Source organism: Neolamprologus brichardi, chromosome 9 (genome assembly GCF_056152115.1).
Source record: "Neolamprologus brichardi isolate AB-2024 chromosome 9, ASM5615211v1, whole genome shotgun sequence".
Classification (NCBI taxonomy): Eukaryota; Metazoa; Chordata; class Actinopteri; order Cichliformes; family Cichlidae; genus Neolamprologus; species Neolamprologus brichardi.
The window spans coordinates 17,077,466-17,098,483 of record NC_142112.1 but is presented as its reverse complement, the minus strand read 5'-3'; the positions used below and the strand labels follow the sequence as shown (position 1 = coordinate 17,098,483).

The 21,018-nt window shown below is 44.0% G+C and overlaps 1 protein-coding gene across 2 annotated transcripts; it reads left to right on the top strand.

The window, feature by feature from the left end:
• Positions 1-1,728: 1,728 nt before the first annotated feature.
• On the top strand, positions 1,729-19,686 carry slc22a17 (solute carrier family 22 member 17). 2 transcript variants are annotated; one of them, XM_006809414.3, is made up of 10 exons: positions 1,729-2,282; positions 3,826-4,386; positions 8,935-9,038; positions 10,837-10,991; positions 11,357-11,522; positions 11,969-12,093; positions 14,085-14,190; positions 14,413-14,636; positions 15,310-15,421; positions 16,937-19,686. In XM_006809414.3, the coding sequence occupies exons 2-10, from the start codon at positions 3,913-3,915 to the stop codon at positions 17,211-17,213; spliced, it is 1,743 nt and encodes a 580-aa protein (XP_006809477.2). In that variant the 5' UTR covers positions 1,729-2,282; positions 3,826-3,912; the 3' UTR covers positions 17,214-19,686. The 2 variants fall into 2 exon arrangements, with proteins under 2 accessions (XP_006809477.2, XP_087702158.1); XM_087846032.1 differs by lacking the exon at positions 1,729-2,282 and adding an exon at positions 2,513-2,741.
• The last annotated feature ends 1,332 nt before the right edge of the window (positions 19,687-21,018 follow it).

Genomic DNA, 21,018 nt, shown 5'->3' with positions numbered 1-21,018 from the left:
ATACAAGTAACCCAACTTTGGTGCCCTGATTTCGCTTGTTTCCCACTAAAAAGATTTCAAAAGAGCAGTTGTGTAAATATATGCCCCCTGGGAGGGGGGGGGGGGGGGGGGGGGGATGTGTAGAACTATCTTCATGTATTTGGATTTTAATCAGAAAGGACAGTGAAAGTGTGATGGGGGCTTCATGAAGCCTGCTGCGTCCTCAGAGGCATATGAAGATTTCTTGTGTGACCATGTCTGTTGAAATGTCCCACAGTGTTGTGTGGGGCAATCTGTGGTCCCAGGACTGCAACATCTCCACAGAGTGAAGAAAGACCGTATTTCACCTAATCCCTATCGCGTTACTCAACAGCTGCAGACCATACGAACCGCACAGCCCCACTGAAGTAGCTCCAATCTCAAAGTTGCTGCTGATCAAAGGTGCGTGTGTGTGCTTTCTGGATGGCTTGGCTGGACTTTTGTCTCCAGAGATCATCAACACGCGCGCACACACAAAGCAGTATGATCTGTAGTCCATATATGGCCAGGATGAGTGTTTCACCACTTGTTGCAGTACTTCCGCTCGCTGCGAAGCGCTGCAGTCAGAGATGCTGTTTCTTAGCTTTAGAAAGACTCTAAGGGCAATCAATAAGAGATGGTGCTTTTATGACGCGAAGGCTAATTTTTCTACTTTATACCATTTGTTTTTATTTGATATCATTCACAGCTTCCAACAGAGGCCCTCTAACTGTTGAAAAGCTCGCATGTAACACTTCAAGGGAAGTCGCCATCTTTGGTTAAAACAAACACAACCTAATGAGGACTTGCAGTTCAAATGCATGGCATGAATAAGTGACTTGGAATAAAGCAGAACCCCTGTTGTTTAAAGCATCGCCACAGACTTCTTTACATTTACAGTAGCATCAAGTGACATCTACTGAAGTCAGACTTCTTGCACTAATGGCGGGCTGCTGCTGCTGCATCACCAGAGGAACAAACCGTGATGGTGCCATCATGTGTAGCCTTTCAGTCATTACCGGCTGACACAGCACAAAGTGCTGTTATCTTTGTGTGCCAATGGATATTTATATATATATATATATATATATATATATATATATAAAACTATCAGGAGTCACGATGAAACATGTGGATGCGCTAATGAAATCTGTTGTGATAAGATAATAGGATAAGATAATATGGTGGATCACTGATTTCTTCTGGACTATCAACCATTAGAGTGAGTGCACATTTAAATTATATCATAAATAAGTTATGATGAACTGTCTCTCGTTTTTTTTTCACCTGAAAGCAGCTCTGTAGCCGTGCCACTGTCTCACACCTGCCTCTTCTCTATGATTTATGGCTCCACCATGCGGCAGGCAGCTCCATGCAGGCATTCTGCAGGAGACAGAGAGAGAGAGCACTCATAAACAGATATCTCACTCCGCTGCTGATTTTGTATGCTACTTTTACTGAGCAACAAGTTTCCTCCCGGTAAGACTTTTATCCGAGTGATTCATTAATTAACCCTGTAATAAAATAACTCCTAACAGAAGTGTTTAATACAACTACTGATTCTAATAATTTCATGCTTTTGCTTAAAAAAAAATCATTTGTTAATAAAACTAATCCTTCTCCAATGTGGCTAAATCTGTTGCTGAGTCATTGCCCATTCTTTATACACGATCTTTGGTTGAGTGGAGCGGGCGGAGGGAGGGGGCTGTCGCTCTGGCGATGTTTGCCGATTCTTCTCGAAGTGAGACTCGCCGCTGGCGGAGCTACTGCCCTTTAAACAGACAAGGCTCTCCGCAGTTTTCCACCCGGTCTTTGTCCTTCGCTCCACTTCCTGCCGACGCCTGCCCCTTTAAGGTGATGCGGGGCACAGTTGTGCGTTATTGTTGAATTATTCTGTGTCATGTCGGCAGGGATAAACTTGGACTAAACAACACCGTTACACAGCAACCGACGGTGGGAGTGAAGGAGCAAGCGGAGCATCAACCCCTCCTCCGGCGGCATCATCATATGCTCACGCGGCGGAGGGACGTTGGCTGTGTTTAGGGACTAACGGAGAGTCCGGTGTCCTTGCCTGTGTCAAAGGCAAACGATTGTGTTCATCCGAGCCTTGCGGTACTTCTCCAGGACAGACATGTCTGTTTGTGTGGCAGACAGAGCGGAGGAGACGGTGTGAACGCGGTGAAACTCATCCGCTGTCCTCCTCTCTTAAGCCCGCGATGTTTGGGATGTTTCAGAGAGACGACGGGTGGCAGGATTTTGGCTCACAGTTAGCGTCGTTTTAAAGGGTGAGTAACAGTGTGCGCTTTGTTTTGAGGCCGCACAGGGGTGTGTAACACTGACTGTGTGTGCTGGTCCAGTGTGCCGGGGCAGGTGTCTGCTCAGTCCGCCCGGCCCAGCTGCTTTAACGCCCCTACATCACGCTGCTGTTCTCTCCCTCGTTGCTTCGTTGCTCCTCTTCTGTCCGGCGTACAGCCCAGCCAGCCCCCTCCCTCTTTGTTCCCCCCCCCCCCCCCCCCCCCCGTGTCCTTTCCCCTCCTCGCGCGAAAGCTCTTATATAACCCTGTGGGATTCCTTTTTTTCTTAGCAACACTTCCTGGCCCTGTGCGAGGAAAACACGATGACGTTGACCCACGGAGGGGCACCATGTGCACCTGCAGAGGAGACTGCTGCTGAGGGGGAGCACTCTGCTGCACACTGCTAGTGGGGTCCCTGAGAACACCCACCGCTTTTCCATTTAGCTCAGGGTAAACAACAACATGTCAGGCTGTGACTGGCATCACAAAGTCTGTGAAATGTGTTATAGCCAGTAGCTGACAGTTTCTACACACTAATTAGAGGCTTATGTTGACATTTCTTGTGCTATGGATTATAATAGTAATGGATATATATATTATACTTCCCTAAAGCTCAATGTGATGCTATTAAAATTGGTGGTTTTGTCTAAAAATCCCACACTGAGACATACTTGGCTTCGTGATAATCAGGCTTTGTTTTGAAAGAATCTCGTTCTTTTTCTGTACAGGTGTTTGCACACACACACACACACACACACACACACACACACACACACACACACACACACACACACACACACACAGAGCTCTGATTGTTTCAGGTTAAACGGAACGTTTAAGTTTTGTTTGACGATATCACATAAATACGAATGCAGTGGCTGGAGTAAATGCACTGCCTCACTGACCTGTCATCGTAAAACTTTGCAAAGCTTATGCTGCGTGCAGTCCAACAGAGCTGTTGTTTCACTCACACACATTGTGATCACTTCAAAACTAGCATGCAGTGATACCTTCAGGGGTTCTCATGAATTGGGCCTGTGTTCAAAGACAGAAACAGAAAGTTGGAGGTGCGATGAGAGCAGCTACGAGTTGCATCATGGGAAATGTAGGATCTCTTTCGTGTTGTTGGAAATTGAAAGAGGAATTGATGAAGAATTCCTGGTAGAGCCTGAGTAGTGCTGGATTTCTTGAGCTGATGCTAATGTTTAGGGCAGGATATTGAAAAATTGGGTGAATATTACATATTAATGATATCAAAGTGGTGGCTACTCTGCTGCGTGATGCAGAGAGCTCTGAGAGGATCTGTAACACAGGAAAGGAAGTCTCTTCCGATATCACAGCAGCACTGGCGGATAACATTATCTCTATCTATTATCTATAAACAGTGGATGTGTTTGTTCTATTAAGATGGGCTTAGCTTTGAAACTGAAGCAGCAAAGTGGACTGTGTCGTTGTTGACATGTCAGAGTGTCATATCTGTTTCCCATATTGATGCTTGATCTGTAATATGACGAGTAACCTTCTGCTCACACAGTTTTACCGAAGCTCTACTCTTCTGCCCGGGGACCAGCTTGCTCACCGTCCTCCCTCCTGGTCCTTTGCCTTCAGTACTCCAGCGGCAATGACATCCCCGGACTCCCCGCCGATAGTTTCCCCATCTCCTTGCCCAGCTCCCCCTCCATCCCTCCCCTCCTCCCCTGTGCCCTCTTCCCCAGCGCCATCCTCCTCCTCGATCCCCGCGCCGCCCTCGCTGCCCCCCACCGGTGAAGTGATGGTGCTGGCTCTGGGCCGGAAGAAGCAGAGAGTGCTGATTGCGCTTTCAATCCTGCCCAACCTCTTCCTGGCCTTCCTGCTCTCTTCGGACCCTCTCATCACCCTCCCCCCTCACCACCACTGCCACCTGCCGGGCCCCTTGCCATCGCCTGAAGTGCTGAACGCCTCAGTACCTTGGGAGAAGGGGCGACGGCCCGGGGACAGCGGGGGCCCGTCCCAGTGTAAGCAGTATACCAATAGCAGCCAGTCTGCTGTGGTGGACTGCGAGAATGGATGGGACTACAACGTCACAGAGGGGCTGAAGAACAACATCGTCACTGAGGTAAAGCTTTACTGTGGGATCCTTTGAAGCTCTCTAATTATGGTCTTGGCCTGGATGATTGTTTTAGCTTGGTGAAGGGTCTTTTCAGGTGTAGCTTAAGGGCCTTAAAATCATAAAAAAAAAATGATACTATATTTTTTCACCATAGCCTTGCAGATCATGAACGCTCACTATTTTGCAATGCCGTGCAAAACTATGATACAGCTGCACATATACTGACGACTTGGACAAAAAGTCTCCTGACAGCTGCCGTGCAGCTCCTCTGAAGGATCACATTTTTTTTTTTAATGCGTCGTCTTGTTAACTTTAAATGGCACCTCTGTTCTCTTACCTTCACCGTTTTTCAAAGCATGATGTTGACAACATTGCACACTTAAATGGATCGGTTATGCTCGGAGGATTTTTTTTACCGGGCCTCCTCAAGTAGCTTTGCATGGTTTATGTTAAAAAAAGAATCCTTCCGTATCTTATACTTGGCCTCAGTGCAGTTTATCTTCTATCTAGAACAAACACTTTTAGCACCGCTCCCTTTGAACCAGCTTAGTTCTGAAAAAATGCCAAACAGAAGGTCGTAGAGCCCGGAGCAGAAACTTTGACCCTTCAGAGGTCTGCTTTATGCAGGTTTTCTTCATGCATGTGTGTGAAGAAATCAGAGCTTGTTGATTGGTCATAACTGTAACCATAACCTGTGTTCAGCATATCCCAGTCTGCTCTTGCTCCTTATGCAATACTGCTTAACCTATTACTTCTTTCGTGTTCAAGTACAGCATTTTCACTCTCTGGGTCTTCATCCTTCTCTGGTTGAATCACTGGTAAAGCTGAGTAGTTTGGTATCATTTCGAAGCCCTCGCAGCTCTGCTAGGGATGAGTTTTGGCCACTGCTATGATGTCACAGCATCATCAGACTTTCATTTAGCTCTGGCCGTGTGGAGGATTGTTGAGCCAAGATGGGTAATAGACACAGAGTCTTTGACAAATGTGAGTTCAATCGATGCCATCAAGGTGGAGAGAGAGAGAGAGAGAGAGAGAGAGAGAGCTTTCAGGGATGTCTTGTCTGAATTGTCAGAGGTCAGACCTCAAAGGTGCTAATTTCACACATCAAAGCCTATTTTGTGGATCTTTAAGCAGCCAGTGCTTATTCCTCTTTCATTTGACCAGTTTGACCATGAGGAGAAGAGCACCTTGATGTTTTTGTTTTTTACAATTTGCTTGACATGATGGTTGCAAAGCAAGTTTTGACAATCCAGTGACTCATTCAGAAATGTGTGTTAACCCACGTCATATTGGCATGTTGTAAGACATGTTTCTTCAGAGAAACATGCCTAGAATGTCAGAGATCAGCACCTCGCTAAAGGAGAACAGACCCTGCTTACAATCAGATTAACTCTGCCACAGAAGGAGAAGAAAATGATCGGAAACTAAGGCTATTACAGCGTATTGTATGCTGTAACATTATAATCCAGTGTTAAGTTGACGGAACAAGCTGTGCACAAGCACAGGAGTGCATTTTTTAAAGTGTTTATGATGTTAAAACTGAGTAGCCTTGATCATTTGTTTCTCTGCTGTGAGAACAACTTCCAGTCTTTACACTGCAGTTTGCGTCTCATGTAATCTGTGTGTACACAGCCAGCAGGCAGGCTGAAAGATTATCTTCAGCTCATTATGCTAGTGGAGGTTTGTTTCTCACTGATGTCGCTCGTTTTGTTCACAAAAATGAAGCCAGTTATCGGCATCACTACTGTTATCTACCTGTCTCGGTCGTTTTTGATGATATCAGCCACTCTGTGTGTGATGTTCTGACATACGCTGATGTGCGTTTTCACCCAGACCTCTGTTTCAAAGACTGTCAGCCCAGTCTTTTTAATGTCTTTAGCAGCCTTGATGGCAGCTAACCTTTCTCACCAGGCTGATCACGATTTGGCCTGTTTCTTTTTTTGTGCCCACGTGTGGGGAACCACACCCAGCTCTAATTTATGATGTAAGGGCAGCTAGCTTGTAACCCACCCCATACCACTGCAGCAAGCTGAAGACACTGGAAGACTTTAGCAGAAGCGTATGCCTGTAGTCTTCTCTGTCCCTGAGCTTTTAGAGTCAGGCTAACATATTTCATCAGGCTAGCTGACAGGGTGATTGAGCGTTCCTCCAGAGCTGCTTTGCTTTGCTGGCAGTCTGGCAAGCAGGAAGCAGGACCGCCTCTGATCAGCCTCATCGCTGCCACGGGTCAATAAAGACCATCACTTTAATACAGGCAAACTTTACTTACCACCTCTATGCTGTGCATCTATAAACTAATGCACACAAACTGCCATGCCTGTTGAAATATAAAACAGTGATATTTAACATCCTTTGTCTTTGGTTTAATGTAAAACTATGAATTTGTGACGTGTGAGCTGCGAGTTTGTTAGAGCGGTTGTTCATGCTGATGGTTATGAGGACATGCTTGCAGGTTTTGTTCATTACTGGAGGCACAAACCTGCTGCTTTCTGGTCCTCTCTCTCTCTCTCTAAACCAGCCTGGTAGCTTTCAGGACTTGTTTGTGCGCATTTTCTCCTCATCCTCGTCTTCCACAGCATTCCACGCGTACGAGCGCTCCGGGTTGCATGGTGTTCACTGTTGTGACTGCGTGTCTCAGCAACGGGACAGCTGATGTTATGTGACGGGCTTTAATGTTTCTGTGCACGGGTTCCAATTATGTAAGGCCGCTTAAATAACAAAAAAAAGTCACGGCCCTCTGCTCAGTCTCCCTCTAGATCATTAAAACCATTTTGCTTTCAGCAGCCAACAGGAAGCGACGTTAGCAGGACTCAGCTGTAAATGCAAATCAGTGGGTCGGCTTAATGTGATTAAACTCGGATCTGAGAGCAGAGATCTTTATTTTTTTATTTCCTTTTTAACAGATGTGCTGACTTTCTGTGTGGCTGAACTGCTTCATGCAGTCACACGGGCATTTGTTTTCTAATCCACTCAGTGAACCTCGTACCGTTTTATTGTTGCGGTGCTAACCAGTGATTATAGCAATACACCCACTATGCTTTATGTATCGTGACCACACACATGCATGTGTGTAATGTCGTTACGTCTTCCTGTGTTTCTAGTATTTGTCTAATGGGCTTTTCTTCCCTATTGTAAGACAGCTGTGTTTACACCAGGGAGTGTATATATCATTTTTGCATAAATGCATAAATGGACCAGAACTAATGTCAGAGAAAAAAACGTTGTTTTTTTTTTGTAAACTAAAATCTCTGACTTTGTTAATTTAATTAGTCAAATAACACATTTATTAATTAGTAGTCAAGCGTACTGGCTCCCTTTATACATTTATTAGACTGTGCTACTGAGCTGTCTTTTGAGGGTGTTGTAGCCACTTTTAACTCCACTGCTGTGTGGTGGTTATTACCGAGGGATGTGAACAATTTAGATTTAATTACTTTAGGTGATGTTCTTTATTTTTATATTTACACTGCAGTAGATGGCAGACACTATGCAGCCTCTAAATGAACAAATGTGGGGATAAGATGCTGTTAAATGATCAGGGAGTTAAAGAAAAACACAGATCACAAACAAGATGGAGGCAGTCACCTTGATGTCATCCATTGGTTAGTGAGGTTAATTATTAATCCCTGAGCTGAGTATTTTTCCCTCTAATGACCTGAAACTAGTGAGTGAGCCCATAAAATAATTACGAAAGTGTTTAGTGATGTTAGAGTTGAAGGAGCCAAAGGATGATTTCTCTAAACTACACTGAAAGAGACTTTTATACAAGCAAAAATCTTTTTTGTTTTTCAGCTTATAAATTTGTCCGACACAGGAATGGAGACTTCCACACTGGTGCCATGTTGTACAGTACTAACCATTAATCAAACCTAATTCATATTTAGCTCAACTGGACAGGAGGAAAAAAAGGAGGTACTGTCTTGTGCTGCCATTCAGCAGTTTTGTTGAATACACCAATTATTTACCAAATGAAACTGTAAAAGCGAAAAAGCACTAAGTGGGCAAAGTATAATTAACAAGGTGTCTTGTTGCTAAATGCCCCCAAAATATCAGCAGTGAAGCAATCTGTGACAACTGATGCATTCAACCAGTCCCCTGAACCTGTGAGGTGTATAAATATATTGCTTGGGGTTGGGTTCAAAATGGATAATAATGGGATCATTGTTTCTAACAGTAATTTTAACAGTAATTTTCTTTCAGTAACCTTACATGAAGACACGCACGACTCTGCACCACTGTCCAGGCTGACCAGATGTCACCATTTTTATTTCTTGTCTCCCTGTCCCACATTTTGAGTAGTTCTGCAGGATGTTTTTTAAAGTCGGCCTTTTACCCAATGCATGTGGAGAAAGCAGAGAAGGCTTATTGCAGTTCAGTGAAGGCTAGGCTGTCTACTGTCACGCCCATTAGGAAATGTTACAAGTTACTAAACAGTCACAAGCTTTGCAGATTTTGTTGGAAAGATGATGGAAGACCAACCATCTACAAAGAAAATGAAACTGCTTGTTGCTAACTTGATTGGATATTAACTGACAGACCTCTCTCCCTCCACAGTGGGATCTGGTGTGTGGTCAGTACTGGCTGGTCCCAGTGGAGGAGGTGTGTTTCATCCTGGGCGTCCTGACTGGCTGTCTCTGCTTGGGCTACGCCGCTGACAGGTAGTGTATGCTCACACACACCCCCATCAGGGTTTCCCGCAGGTCTGTTTTTCATGGCAAGCAAACATCAGGAATGAACACTCGGCAGCCGGAAGGACAAAACATACAGCCAAAAAGTGAGTTAATAAGTTACTGAGGCAGTTTGGAGAGATTGTTTGTGCCTTTCTTGTTTGGTCACTGTGGACAGACCCACACGGCACACAATGGCAGCCCATTGTGGGCTGAGTACTGGGGTGATTAGTAGGGCACATCTGGACACCGTGAAGCAGCCCATAGTGCGGGCTGACTGTAGGCTGCTCACATTTAGCAGAGAGGAGCATCCAGTGGGGCCCATTGTAGGCCCACTGTGGGTTTCCCACAGAAAACCCTTTACAGGGACCCCAAACTGCTATGGGCTAACCTACAAGGGGCCCATTTCTGTGGGGTGTCCATAGTGGGGATCCAAAAGGACAAAACTGAACCGTGACCTCCATGAACTAGCCTGTATATGCGCCCCAAAAGGGCAACACTGCTGTGGCATCTGTGCACAATAAATGTGAGCGTGCCCTTTGCACAGCCCCACAGTTCACCCACAGTTACCCTCCGTGGGCCCACATGGGCATGCTTCCTGGGAACATGTTCCAATAAAAGCCAGCCCGTCTGTGTGCAGACATCTGTGCTGTCAGATCATTTTGTTCCTCATTATTCTCTGTCCTCTTCTTACTTTGCAGTTTCATTACCTCACAGTCGTCATGCAGCACACAGAGACACACTCAGAAAAAGTAGCACGGTTTGCAGAATGAAATGGGCTATAGATTTACTGTGGCCTGCCAGTGCCTCCTCTATCCAACAGCAAGTTGTGGCCTCAGGCCAAAAGAGAAATTTATTATCAAACAGCCCAAATGCCATTTCATAAACTCTTTTTATTTATCACAGTAAGATATAATTTGTGATGGAGGAAAAATACTGCTGTTTACTCAAGAAAAGCTCATGGCTGTATTACAAACAATTTACCTCCCACAAGCAATTAATAGCAAATACATTTATGCTAAATTTGCATGCTTTATTTTGCTCAGTGGCTTCGGATGAGTCACACAAGTGAACCCGTGTGTGTCGTTTGAAGGGGAAGCTCTAGTTTTTGGGGGGAACTGCGAGGGAGATGATGCCACTTTAATCAGCTAACAGCTCTCATTAATTTGCTGACCAATTGAGCATAGCATTTGTTTGTTTAGACCAGTGAATTAATGGTGCCTCCTTGGGGGCACATGAAGAAGAAAAGGGAGCATTGCTAAGCTGCATGTTAGAAACTAAACAAGCAAACAATACCTGGCTAATCGTTCATTAGTGAACAGTCGTGCTTTCCACTTGAGCTGTTTTTGGAAACGCAGCTTCCGTAAGCCTCTGTGATTGCAGCATTTCTTAGACTCTTTCTTTTATTTATTTTTTTATTCTTAACTCTTTTCATGAGCTCTAAATTGTTCTGATTAATTTGTTTGTCTGATAAACTACATGAAACTGGAAGTATAATGGCAGCATTAATGCTTAATGATGCTGTAAAAGTGTAGACTTCAAAGGGTGGCTCCCTGTTGTGTCTAAACTCTGTCAGTAGACTCCTGTCCTATTTTCTCTTCTATTCCCTCTCCGTGTTAATATTTAAGCACACGAGTAGCTGCTGCATTATCAGCAGTACAGTGTGATTTATGTTGTTGTGCATCTGCTCCTGTACATGTGTCTTAATTTATCCCTGTTAATTTGAATCTGGGTTTGCTTACTTTGCTGAGTTTTAATCGTGTGTCTGTATCTCTGTGCTTCCCTGCAGGCTGGGCAGGTCCAAGACCCTCCTGACCTCTCTGACCCTCTCGGTGGTGTTCGGGGTGCTCGTGTGCGTCTCCCCGTACCCTTCTGTCTTCATCGTCATGCGTTTCTGTCTGGCGGCGGCCAGCGCGGGAGTCTATCTTACTCTGTATATCACCCGTGAGTGTTTCAGCCTTGAAGGATGGGCGTCATTTGTTTCATCAGAACCCACGGATCATCACACAGGAACAAACACTGTAATATGCAAACAGTCATGCACCGATGGTTTCTTCCACAGTACAGTCACCTACCTGAACTTCACCTGAAATCTCAGAGAGTCTCAATTCAGTAATTCCTCTCTCCTTTTCCTTGTGCCGCTAATGAGGCCCAGGGATCAAATCTACTTCTTCTAGCTTGCATTATATTTTAATGGAACCAAGTCTTGGGGCACATGATATTTATATTCTCTTTTTTTAAATGTTTAACCTTTCAGAATCTGAAAAGTGTAAATAAAAGATTAGTCAGCTTTGACATTGTTTGTTCAGGTCTGGAGCTGTGTGAGCCGTCTCTCAGGCTGATGGCCACCACGCTGGCTGGCCTGACGACTGTAGCTGGGGAGCTGCTGCTGTTGGCCGTGGCCCTCGGGTGCCAATCTTGGAGGGGCCTGCTGGGAGCTGGGTCCGCCCCACTAACACTCTTTCTCAGCTACGGGTAGGAATGTGTCTCTTGTTATTTTTACTCAGGCTTTTAGTTTCTGAATCATGAAGGAACCTGGGAGTGGTTTCGCGTAGTGCCTTGATGCCAGCTGACTTGCTAAAAGCTTTGTTAGATGGTATTGATTCCAATCCCCTTTTCACACTAAGCTGGTGTCAGAACATATTAGAGCTCCTTTGTTTAAGGTCCGCAGTCCCTCTCAGATCTGGGTAACATACCGCATTATCAGAGATTATAAAAAGATTACTGGCAGCGAATTGCAGGTTTTAATAAGAGAGGATTATAAAACTTTGCTTCTTTGTGACCCGCACTGGTTAGTTTTTATACCGAAGCAGCAAATTCAGGTGAAAGCAACAAAACCTTAAAGCTTCTAATTAGTTTTAGTGCTGAGTAAAGGTCACCTGAGATCAAAGAGTTAAAGTATATTCCTCCTCCTCCTGCAGAGTTCCTGGGGTGTTTCCAGAATCTCCTCGATGGCTCCTTCTGTCGGAGCGATCTTCAGACATGAACGCATTCAGCGAGAGAAGAAACTCCAACAGAGACGTGAGGGACGACGAGAGCTTCACAGGTGTGTTTGCAGCACTGACGTTAGATCCTCGTTCTGTAAACGAAGAACAAATTCCCACTTTACCTCACTGCAGGGTTCAGCGTCAGGTGCTCGGCTTACGAAGCCTGCATTATTTATGGAATAACTGTGGCCGTGTGTTTCAATGTATATGACCCTCTCACGCACCACTTCCAAGAGCGGTAATGATGCTCAATTACTATTCATGATTTATTAAGAGCGGATGGTTCCTGCATTAAAATGGAAACATAATGGGACGTAATGACTTGCTGTTAAAAGATGGCCTAAGGCCAGGCGATCACTGAGCTCTGCCACTGTTTACATGTCAAATATGTTTGTGTGTCAACTTTGCACTGTTCAGTAACCTCTGTGTTCTGCTAGCATTAGCTGTACTGAGGTTGATAGTTGTTAATAGTTGCAAAATCGACATTTTATGTTTCCATTCTGAGTGTATTAAAACCCCCACAAAGCTTTTAACCTAAATTTGTTCATATTCTTTTATGTCGAGCTCTCATTCACAGATAAAGTGATCAAAGAACATCTCCTTTTGTTGTGATTACAGTTCAGATCAAATTAAAATGGGGATTTATTTGGGTGGTTACTGTAATGCTGTCACGCTAGCAGGAAGGACACTCAGGAATACTGATGACGTGCGGAAATGTTTCATGTAGCAACAAGTCTTAAAGAGAAATGGTGTGAATGTATTTGCTGGCCGTGTTTCTCTCCTGGAGAAGTATCTCAGCACCTGAGGCTAGATGAGGCTTACACAACTCTGACCTATATTTATCACAACAAGATGATAAAGATGTGCTGTAAGGGCATGCTATAAAATAATCCTTCATGGCACCACCTACACATAATTGGCATATCAAAGTTAACAATAAGACTGAACTATGTTTTTATAGCTGACGTCTGTGAGCGGCAGACACAGATGAAGGACAGTTCTGTAGTGAGGTCTCGCTGCAGTCGGAAAACGTGTAGCAGCATGAGGTGATGAAGAACATCATGTTTCATTTGTTTCATATGATCCATTAAAGGCCTTGAATTTCTCTCTCCACTTAGTCCTATGCTTTTACACACTCAGTGTTTCTGATTGGCTGATAACTGCATATTTGTCGGCTGCACATGCATGGTGTGAATTTCCAGTTCTACCACAAGCCAAACGTGCATGTTTGTCTGTTAGACTGCAGTGACTGTGCAGGCCATTTAACGACAGTGAACTCATGTTTCATGTTCAGGAAGCCAGTCTGAGACGTTCTCAGCTTTGTGACGTGGTCCTGCGATAAGCAGCCATCAGTAGCCGTCAGACACTCTGGAATAGACGGGGTCAGCAGCAATACTCAGGCATGCTCACTTGCTACTAAGGGGTCCAAAGTGTGCCAAGAAAATATCCTTTACACCATTACATCATCACCACAAGGCAGGACGGATCGATGTGTATATGTTTACATCAAATTCGGACACGTCCCTCTGTATGTGACGGCAGAAATCCCGTCCCATGAGAGCAGGCAGTTTTGCTGAGCTTTGTCAATCGTAATCTCAGTTTGCTGCTCTTAGCTGTGGTCATTCAGATGCTCTCCTGCATACCTTGGTTGTAATGAGCGGTTATTTGAGCTTCAGTTTCCTTCATATCAACTCAGAGCAGTCTGGCCGAGCTCCTCTGATCTCTGACATCAACGAGACATTTTCTCTTAAACCTCACAGTTGGCTGTTGACTTACAGTTCAATTGTCTCATGTTCTGGATCCTTTATTAAACATTTCTGCACAGCTTACAAATGCTAATGTAATGAACACATCACTGTGGTTCCTACTGTAATTGTACAGTTTATTAAATGGCCTCCTTATGGCCAGATTGAGACTCCACACGTGTCCTCCTGCACGTCTCTTTCCCCTCTAGTAATAAGCTGACAGCGAGCGATTGATCAGCGAGGAACCAGGTCAGGCCGTCCTCGTCTGTGTTACCCGACTGTAATTTTTCTTTTCTCCTCTGCAGAGATGGATTCAGAGCCAGCCCCCTCCTCAAAGCCCCACCTGTCCTTCCCTGAGCTCTTCCACAGCAGGAACATCTGGAAGAACATGTGCGTGCTCGGCTTCACCTCGTAAGTCATCTCACACTCTTGACATTATTTCAGCAACGCAGCAGTTTGGAGTCACTCCTTTGTGTTTGCGCAGTGTCTCATTTACAGCTCTGGCTGCCGCTGCCTCATATTTCATGCTTAAAGTGCTGCGAGACTCACCTTTGCTCGCTCATCTTTTCTATTTAAAACCTGTTTGGAAACACGAGTGCTTACTCTTTTGTTTCTCTGCCCTTCCTCCCTCAGATTCATCTCTCACGGCATTAGTCACTGTTACAGCTCTTTCCGAGGTGACGTCAGGGGCACCGCCCCCAGCTTCTATTGGACGTACCTGCTCTCTGTGTGTGCAGGCGGTGGGGCCTGGCTGTTGCTTTGGACGACCGTGGACAGGTGCGGTCGCCGCGGCATCCTGCTTCTCTCCATGACGATGACGGGGCTGGCCTCTTTGATCCTCCTGGGACTCATGGAGTGTAAGCCGGCTTTAGTTGGTAGCAGAATAGTTTTCTCCAAGTAAATCTAGAGTCAAGTAAGGAAGGCTATTAATAAAAGTCAAGGTGGGCACAGTTTCACTTCAGTACCCTGTTGTTAGAGAGCCATTATGTTCGGATTAAAATCTTTGTTTGTTTAAATCCTGACTGGAATTTAATTTGATGCTGATTCTGGGGCCATGTTGGATCCACCCCTCTCACACATCCTACTGCTCTCACTTCAGGCATTATGAAGTGTATTAGGAGCAAACCACTCAGCCCTGTTAATGGAAAAACCCGACCTGTGTTTTTTAATTTTTGCTCCCCCTCCACAACATTGTCTGTGGAAACTTGCATCTGCTGTTGCTCAAATCTTGGTCTCCCCCTTGTGGCTGAAACAGAGTAAAGCTTTCAGTTTATGTAGGACACTGCAGTGACAGCAAAGTCAAAGCTGTGTCCGGCCCTGAGCTTTAATCATGCATCAAAGCCTGAGAGGACAGTGGTGAGTGTTCGAGTGGATCCTCTCAGTGGATGTTTATTGAGTCTGCGAAGGCTCATGGAAGCAAGATGTTGCAGTTTGATTCATAAATTAGAAAAACTAATGTCATGATAGATTATCTGCATGGTAGAAATGCTACACCTCAAAGGTTATCCCTGCTCTCCTCCTCCCTGTTAGATCTCAGTGAGACGGCCATCACGATTTTCTCAGTGCTGGGTCTCTTCTCTTCCCAAGCCACCGCCTCCCTCTGCATCCTCTTCACTGCAGAGGTCATGCCTACCATCATCAGGTAACACAGCAGCACTCTACAGTCACTCTGCAGCTCTTTTACTACGATGTTGTCCTTCTTGTAGTGTAGGTGAAAAACAAATGCCAGCGTAGAAGGCGTTGATGTTTTTCTGTCAGTAAGAGCGTGTGCGAGCTGCCAGAATGAATCACAACATGTGAAATGCAGCAAATGTTAAAGAGAGGAAATGAAACAATTTGATACCACAACAACAGCTGTCTTGTTGTAGGAGGAGTTTCAAAAACAATGAAAATATTTTTCCAGATTTAGTATAAAAAATCGATCTGTTATCTAAGAAAATAATTGACTTTGTGGAGAAGAGAGATGAGAATACTTTGAAATACAGTGAGAGCTACAAACAAGCATCGTTTCTAACTCTGTGTGGGGGCAAAACAATCAGCGCCCAACAGACGACGGGAAGGACGACCTGCTCCGAAAACCTCCCCGAGGCCTGAAAAGGAGGCATTGGTTCCCCCTTAAAAAAATCATTATTTGTAACAGATGTAATAAGCTGAGACTTTTAATGAGTTTGGGTTCATCAAATCTTTATAGTTATTATAGCTGTGCGTTTTGCATTTTGTAAATATTTTTTCTTTCGTTTTCGACTTTTTGTTTTAATTCACTTAAATTTAATTCATTTGGTTTCCAGAGCAGCTTTAGTCATTTCAGTTTAGCCTTTAGTTTTATTTATTTTTTGCTTATTTATTTGTTTATTTATTTATCAAGTATTAATGTGTTCAGCGATCATACCAGAGGGAAGATTTAGAAACATCAGTACAGGCATAACAAAAAACACACAGTTTGAAAGCTCGCGTCCAAAGTCTCAATAATCATGAGCGTGGCGGCCTTATGAGGCAAGGTGGGATAATAAATTAAAATACTAAAACTAAGAAGTTTTTAAGTTCACAAAATTTTAATTTTAGATTCTTTTTTCACATTTTTTTAAATTTATTTTTGAATAAAAATGTTTTTTTCACATTTAGTTTAGTTGTAATTAACTACAATAAGCTTGGGCTAACACAACAGCTTTGTTAGCTGAACCTAGTTAGTCATCAACAAAAGGCTTAACTGAGTCAGCATGTTTACCATTAAAGAAAACTAGAAAAATGGGGCGACTGTGGTTCAGGGGGTTGGGAAGCTCATCTGTAACTGGAAGGTTGCTGGTTTGATCCCCCATCTCTCTCTGTCCTGGTCGTTGTGTCCTTGGGCAAGACACTTTACCCTAACGCCTACTGGTGTTCACCAGAGGGGCCGATGGCGCGATATGGCAGCCTCGCTTCTGTCAGTCTGCCCCAGGGCAGCGGTGGCTACAACTGTGGTTTGCCTGCACCAGTGTGTGAATGAATAGTGGAATTGTAAAGCGCTTTGGGTGCCTAGAAAAGCGCTATATAAATGCAATCTATTATTATTATTATTAAAAATGATAATTGATAAAAGGATAAGCAGAAATTGTAGTAAGTGTAAGTAAATCTTGTCAGTTAACTGTGTGTGTGTGTGTGTGTGTGTGTGTGTGTGCAGAGGGAGCGGTGTAGGAGCCGTGCTCGCTCTGGGCTGCGTGGGCCGTCTCAGCTCCCCTCTCATGGACCTGCGAAATCACTACGGCTACTTCCTGCACCACGTCGTCTACTCCTCTCTGGCTCTGCTGGCCGTGCTGTCCATCCTGCTGCTGCCCGAGAGCAAGAGGAAGCCGCTGCCCCAGACGCTGGCCGACGGTGAGCAGTACAGACGCCCCCCGCTGGGCAGGAGGAGACGGGACAATGTGCCGCTGCTGGCAACCCCCAACCCAGAGACCTAAAATACACAGAGGGACGGACTCTGTTAACACCACTCACTTTTACAGCCAGGACATTTTTCATCAATCATGTTCATGTAGAGGACAGACAAAGCAATATAAAAACCTAATAGGTAACCCAGAGCGACGGAGAGAAAAGGGCTGCAACAGATCATCACCGATCAGCATCCACGACACTGATGACAGCGATCAGACTTTCAGCTTTTTAACATATCATCGCTACAGACGTTAGCGATTGGGTGGAGCTGCCGTCATCTTAGTGTTTCACTTTTTCCCGCCGTTCAGATGTGCGTTAATGTCCTTGTGAAGACACACAATCTTCACACGCATCTCGATCTCTTTCTGGCCAGACGGCGGCTCCCGCCCCCGCCGCGTGAAACACACCAGCACCCACTGCTGCACGCCATCCTCCATCCTGAGTGTGTCCATCACAGAGATGCTAGCTGCTTAGCATATTTGACTTGAAGAGTAGTCGTCGGTTATTCCTAGCATTTGTTTTAACCTGGAATCATGTGTTTGTTTTCTTTTTTTTGCGTGTGTTTGCTGCGTATGACGACACAACAAGTCCTCAGAGCTGTACAAAAGTCAGTTTTGTACCATTTTCTGTGAGCTTTGTCGTAAAACCGTCTAGCTCTCCGAGCGGAGGAGGAACCACAGTTCTCAGACATGTGATGTAACACTTGACAGGATTGTCGGGGTTAAACGCCTTGTAAATACTCTAGAGTTAGTTTCTTTAACTTCCTGGGGCATCTGAGTTTTGTTAAAGCAGACCCTGTGGCTGGATCCTTACAGTACAGTACGCTATGCAGTGGGGAAAAGCACTTTGAATCTTTTTTCTCTCTTCCTTTTTTTTTTTTTTTTTTTTTTAAAATAATGTTGAATCATTTGATTGAAGTCTTCAAAATCAAGGGAAGAACAAGTCAGCTATTATAAATATTTGGAACAAAGGCTAAAACTTCTCTGAGCAGAGAACAAATGGTGGAAATCCACTCACTGACTCTGGCCTGGAGCCAGCGGTATTTATATGTCTGTTTATATTTATGTTGTTCTTAAGCTTAATTAGTAAATTATCCAGAAGCATTAAGCTAAATTGGGTTGACATGGAATGAACCTTCCATTCTCTGGTGTCATTATTCAATAACAGTGAAGCTGTTGACCGTCACAACATTCCTATCTGCATGTCTGAAATCACTGAAGGGCTTTTTTTATGTATGTCCTCAGAAGCTAATAGTTAGTCAATACGTCTCTAGATGACCAGTCTCAGCTGTAAGAGAACAGACGGGTACCACAAACTGTAGTAGAAGTTTTTAAACGGTGACGTGCTTTAAACCGGCACGCTTACTTTATTTTTTCTGAAGCTGAACGTGGAGTTATGACGGAGGTTGTCTGTTATTTTTAAATGAATGTTTATTCATGCTGGAGAAAGGACCTGATGATTACACTCCATTGGATTTGAATGGGAGTTGCAGAGGGCCCCGGAGCTCCAAATTAACCCCTGACTCCTCCTCCTCAAGCACGCTCCTGCGAGGTTTTCAGTCTGTATGCTGGCTGAAGCCGTATCACGTATGGCACAAATTCAACCGTGTGTGTATGAGTGTATTTTACCCCCCTCAAGTTCACACCTGTGTGAATCTGTGTGTGTGTGATTTTAAACAGGACGGAGGTTTTGGTTAATTTGGACTCTGAGCACTGAGCACTAATTATGAAGGACGCACACCTCAGCTGATGGTCTCTTTCCCCGTCAGCCTTTGGTACATCTTTTTTCTTTTCCTGTGTACGTTGCACTCAAATCCTAACACTTATACACTGATAATTATTATCACTATGATTAAACTTGGCTCGAATAATGTTATGTCTGACAACATTGATGATGTGTTCAACGATGAGTGTGATGCAATTAACTATAGCCTGATTTCATGTCAAATAAAACTGATTAAAAAAAGTATGATGTGAGCAGTTTTGACTCGGGCACCTTGATGTATACACTTCAATTGAAGAATCACTTTGGAAGTTTCTTCCTGTCCGTTCTTCTTTGTCTGTTTGTTCTGCAGGAATTTCAGCATCTCCTTTTTCATGCATGTTGTCCTCGTTGTCCTGTGCTCCCTGATGTTTTAGAGGTCATGTAACTCTGGGTTTAGTTGGCCTAGAAGTTTCTTGGTGATTTTAAAGTCATATTATTCACATATTCCCCTCACAGTTGCTAACAAGGCTTTTTCGGTTTATCTATATCCAAATCAAAACCCCAATGATCCACGTTTCCTATTCTGTACACATTTTGGAGGCATATTTGTAAAATGGATGTGTGGAAAACTGATTTTCTTGAAATGCAGATAGAAAGGATTTTCAGCTAACCCAAGCAAACAATCAAACAAGTTTGATTAAAATACTAACGAATCGTTGTAATTCCCATTATGCGCAGGGTTGTATAACAGATGTTGTCTCTTTGTGCTGCTTCACTAAGCAAATTAAATAAGTGGCTGAGTCGTGAAAATAAAGCGATGGTCTTTAGTGAAAACTGAGTGATTATTTCAGCCTTACTGCTCTGACATACATAGTATGTACATAGAAAAACAATGAAATACACACACAGTCTTAAATTTGATGTTTAATTGAATTATGTGATTATAGGTATAAAACATTTTTCCATTAATGTAAGCTCATCAGTCTACAGGACTATTTCTGCTGGGTCTATATTTTGCGAAGGGTGACGGCACATAAAGCGGTGGCCTGATCATATCTCAGTGTGAATTGCTGTTTAATCTCTCTGATCTGTTTTGGAAAGCCCTCTCGCTGTCTCTGAAAATCTGATCTGCCAGCTGGCTTAGAAGCGATGCTCTCCAAGAGGCTGACCACCCATCTATGACAAGAAAGGACGAGTAGCAAGGGCACATAAGATGATAGCATGAGACACAATATACTTTATAGTGTAAGGGTTTGATCCTTATGAGTCTATGCAGTATATAGTTGGTCTTCTTTAGTTAGAGGCAGGACATGCAAACTAAAAATGATAACAGCATATTAGAAAAAGTCAAATTCCTACAAAAATCTGAAAAGGAAAGCAAAGGAAGACACCCTAAAATTAGTTGAAACGGTAACTTGTTATTTATTCCTGCATCAATAATATTTTTCAGGAGCTGGACTCATCCCTCAGCTCCAGTGAAAAGAACTCTTGCTACTTCATCATACCAAGACATTTTAGACGATTTATACTCCCAACTTCGTGGGAACAGTTTGAGGACGGCCCCTTCCTGTTCCAACATGACTGCACACCAGTGCACAAAGCAAGGTCCATTAAGGCAAGTTTGATGTGGAAGAAGTTGACTGGCCTGCACAGAGTCCTGACCTCAACCTGACAGAACACCTTTAGGATGAATTAGAGCGGAGAGTGCGAGCCAGGCCTTCTCATCAAGTGTCAGAGTCTGAGCTCACACATGTGCTTCTGGAAGAATGGTCAGCTCAGCAGGAAAATGTTTACAGAGGTCAAGAGAGAAAGCTATTCTCCCCTTTAGACGTCTATAGGACCAAGTCTTTTTGCAACCACGGCTATCGCCATCTGGTGGCTTAAAGCGAGAATGCAGGTTCAAGGCTTCGTTTTGCCTGGGGATATGATATTCTTACTACTAGTGTGTTTAGCCTGATGAAAATTTAAATATATAAAATGAAAAAATATATATAAATAAAAAAACCCTCAACATCAGTTAAAATCCCAAGTCAAACACAGTCCTCTCTTCAGTATACCATACCACAACACAGTGTTTTCATGTATAAGGCTACAAAGAAGCATGCAGACAGCTGAGACATTGTTGGG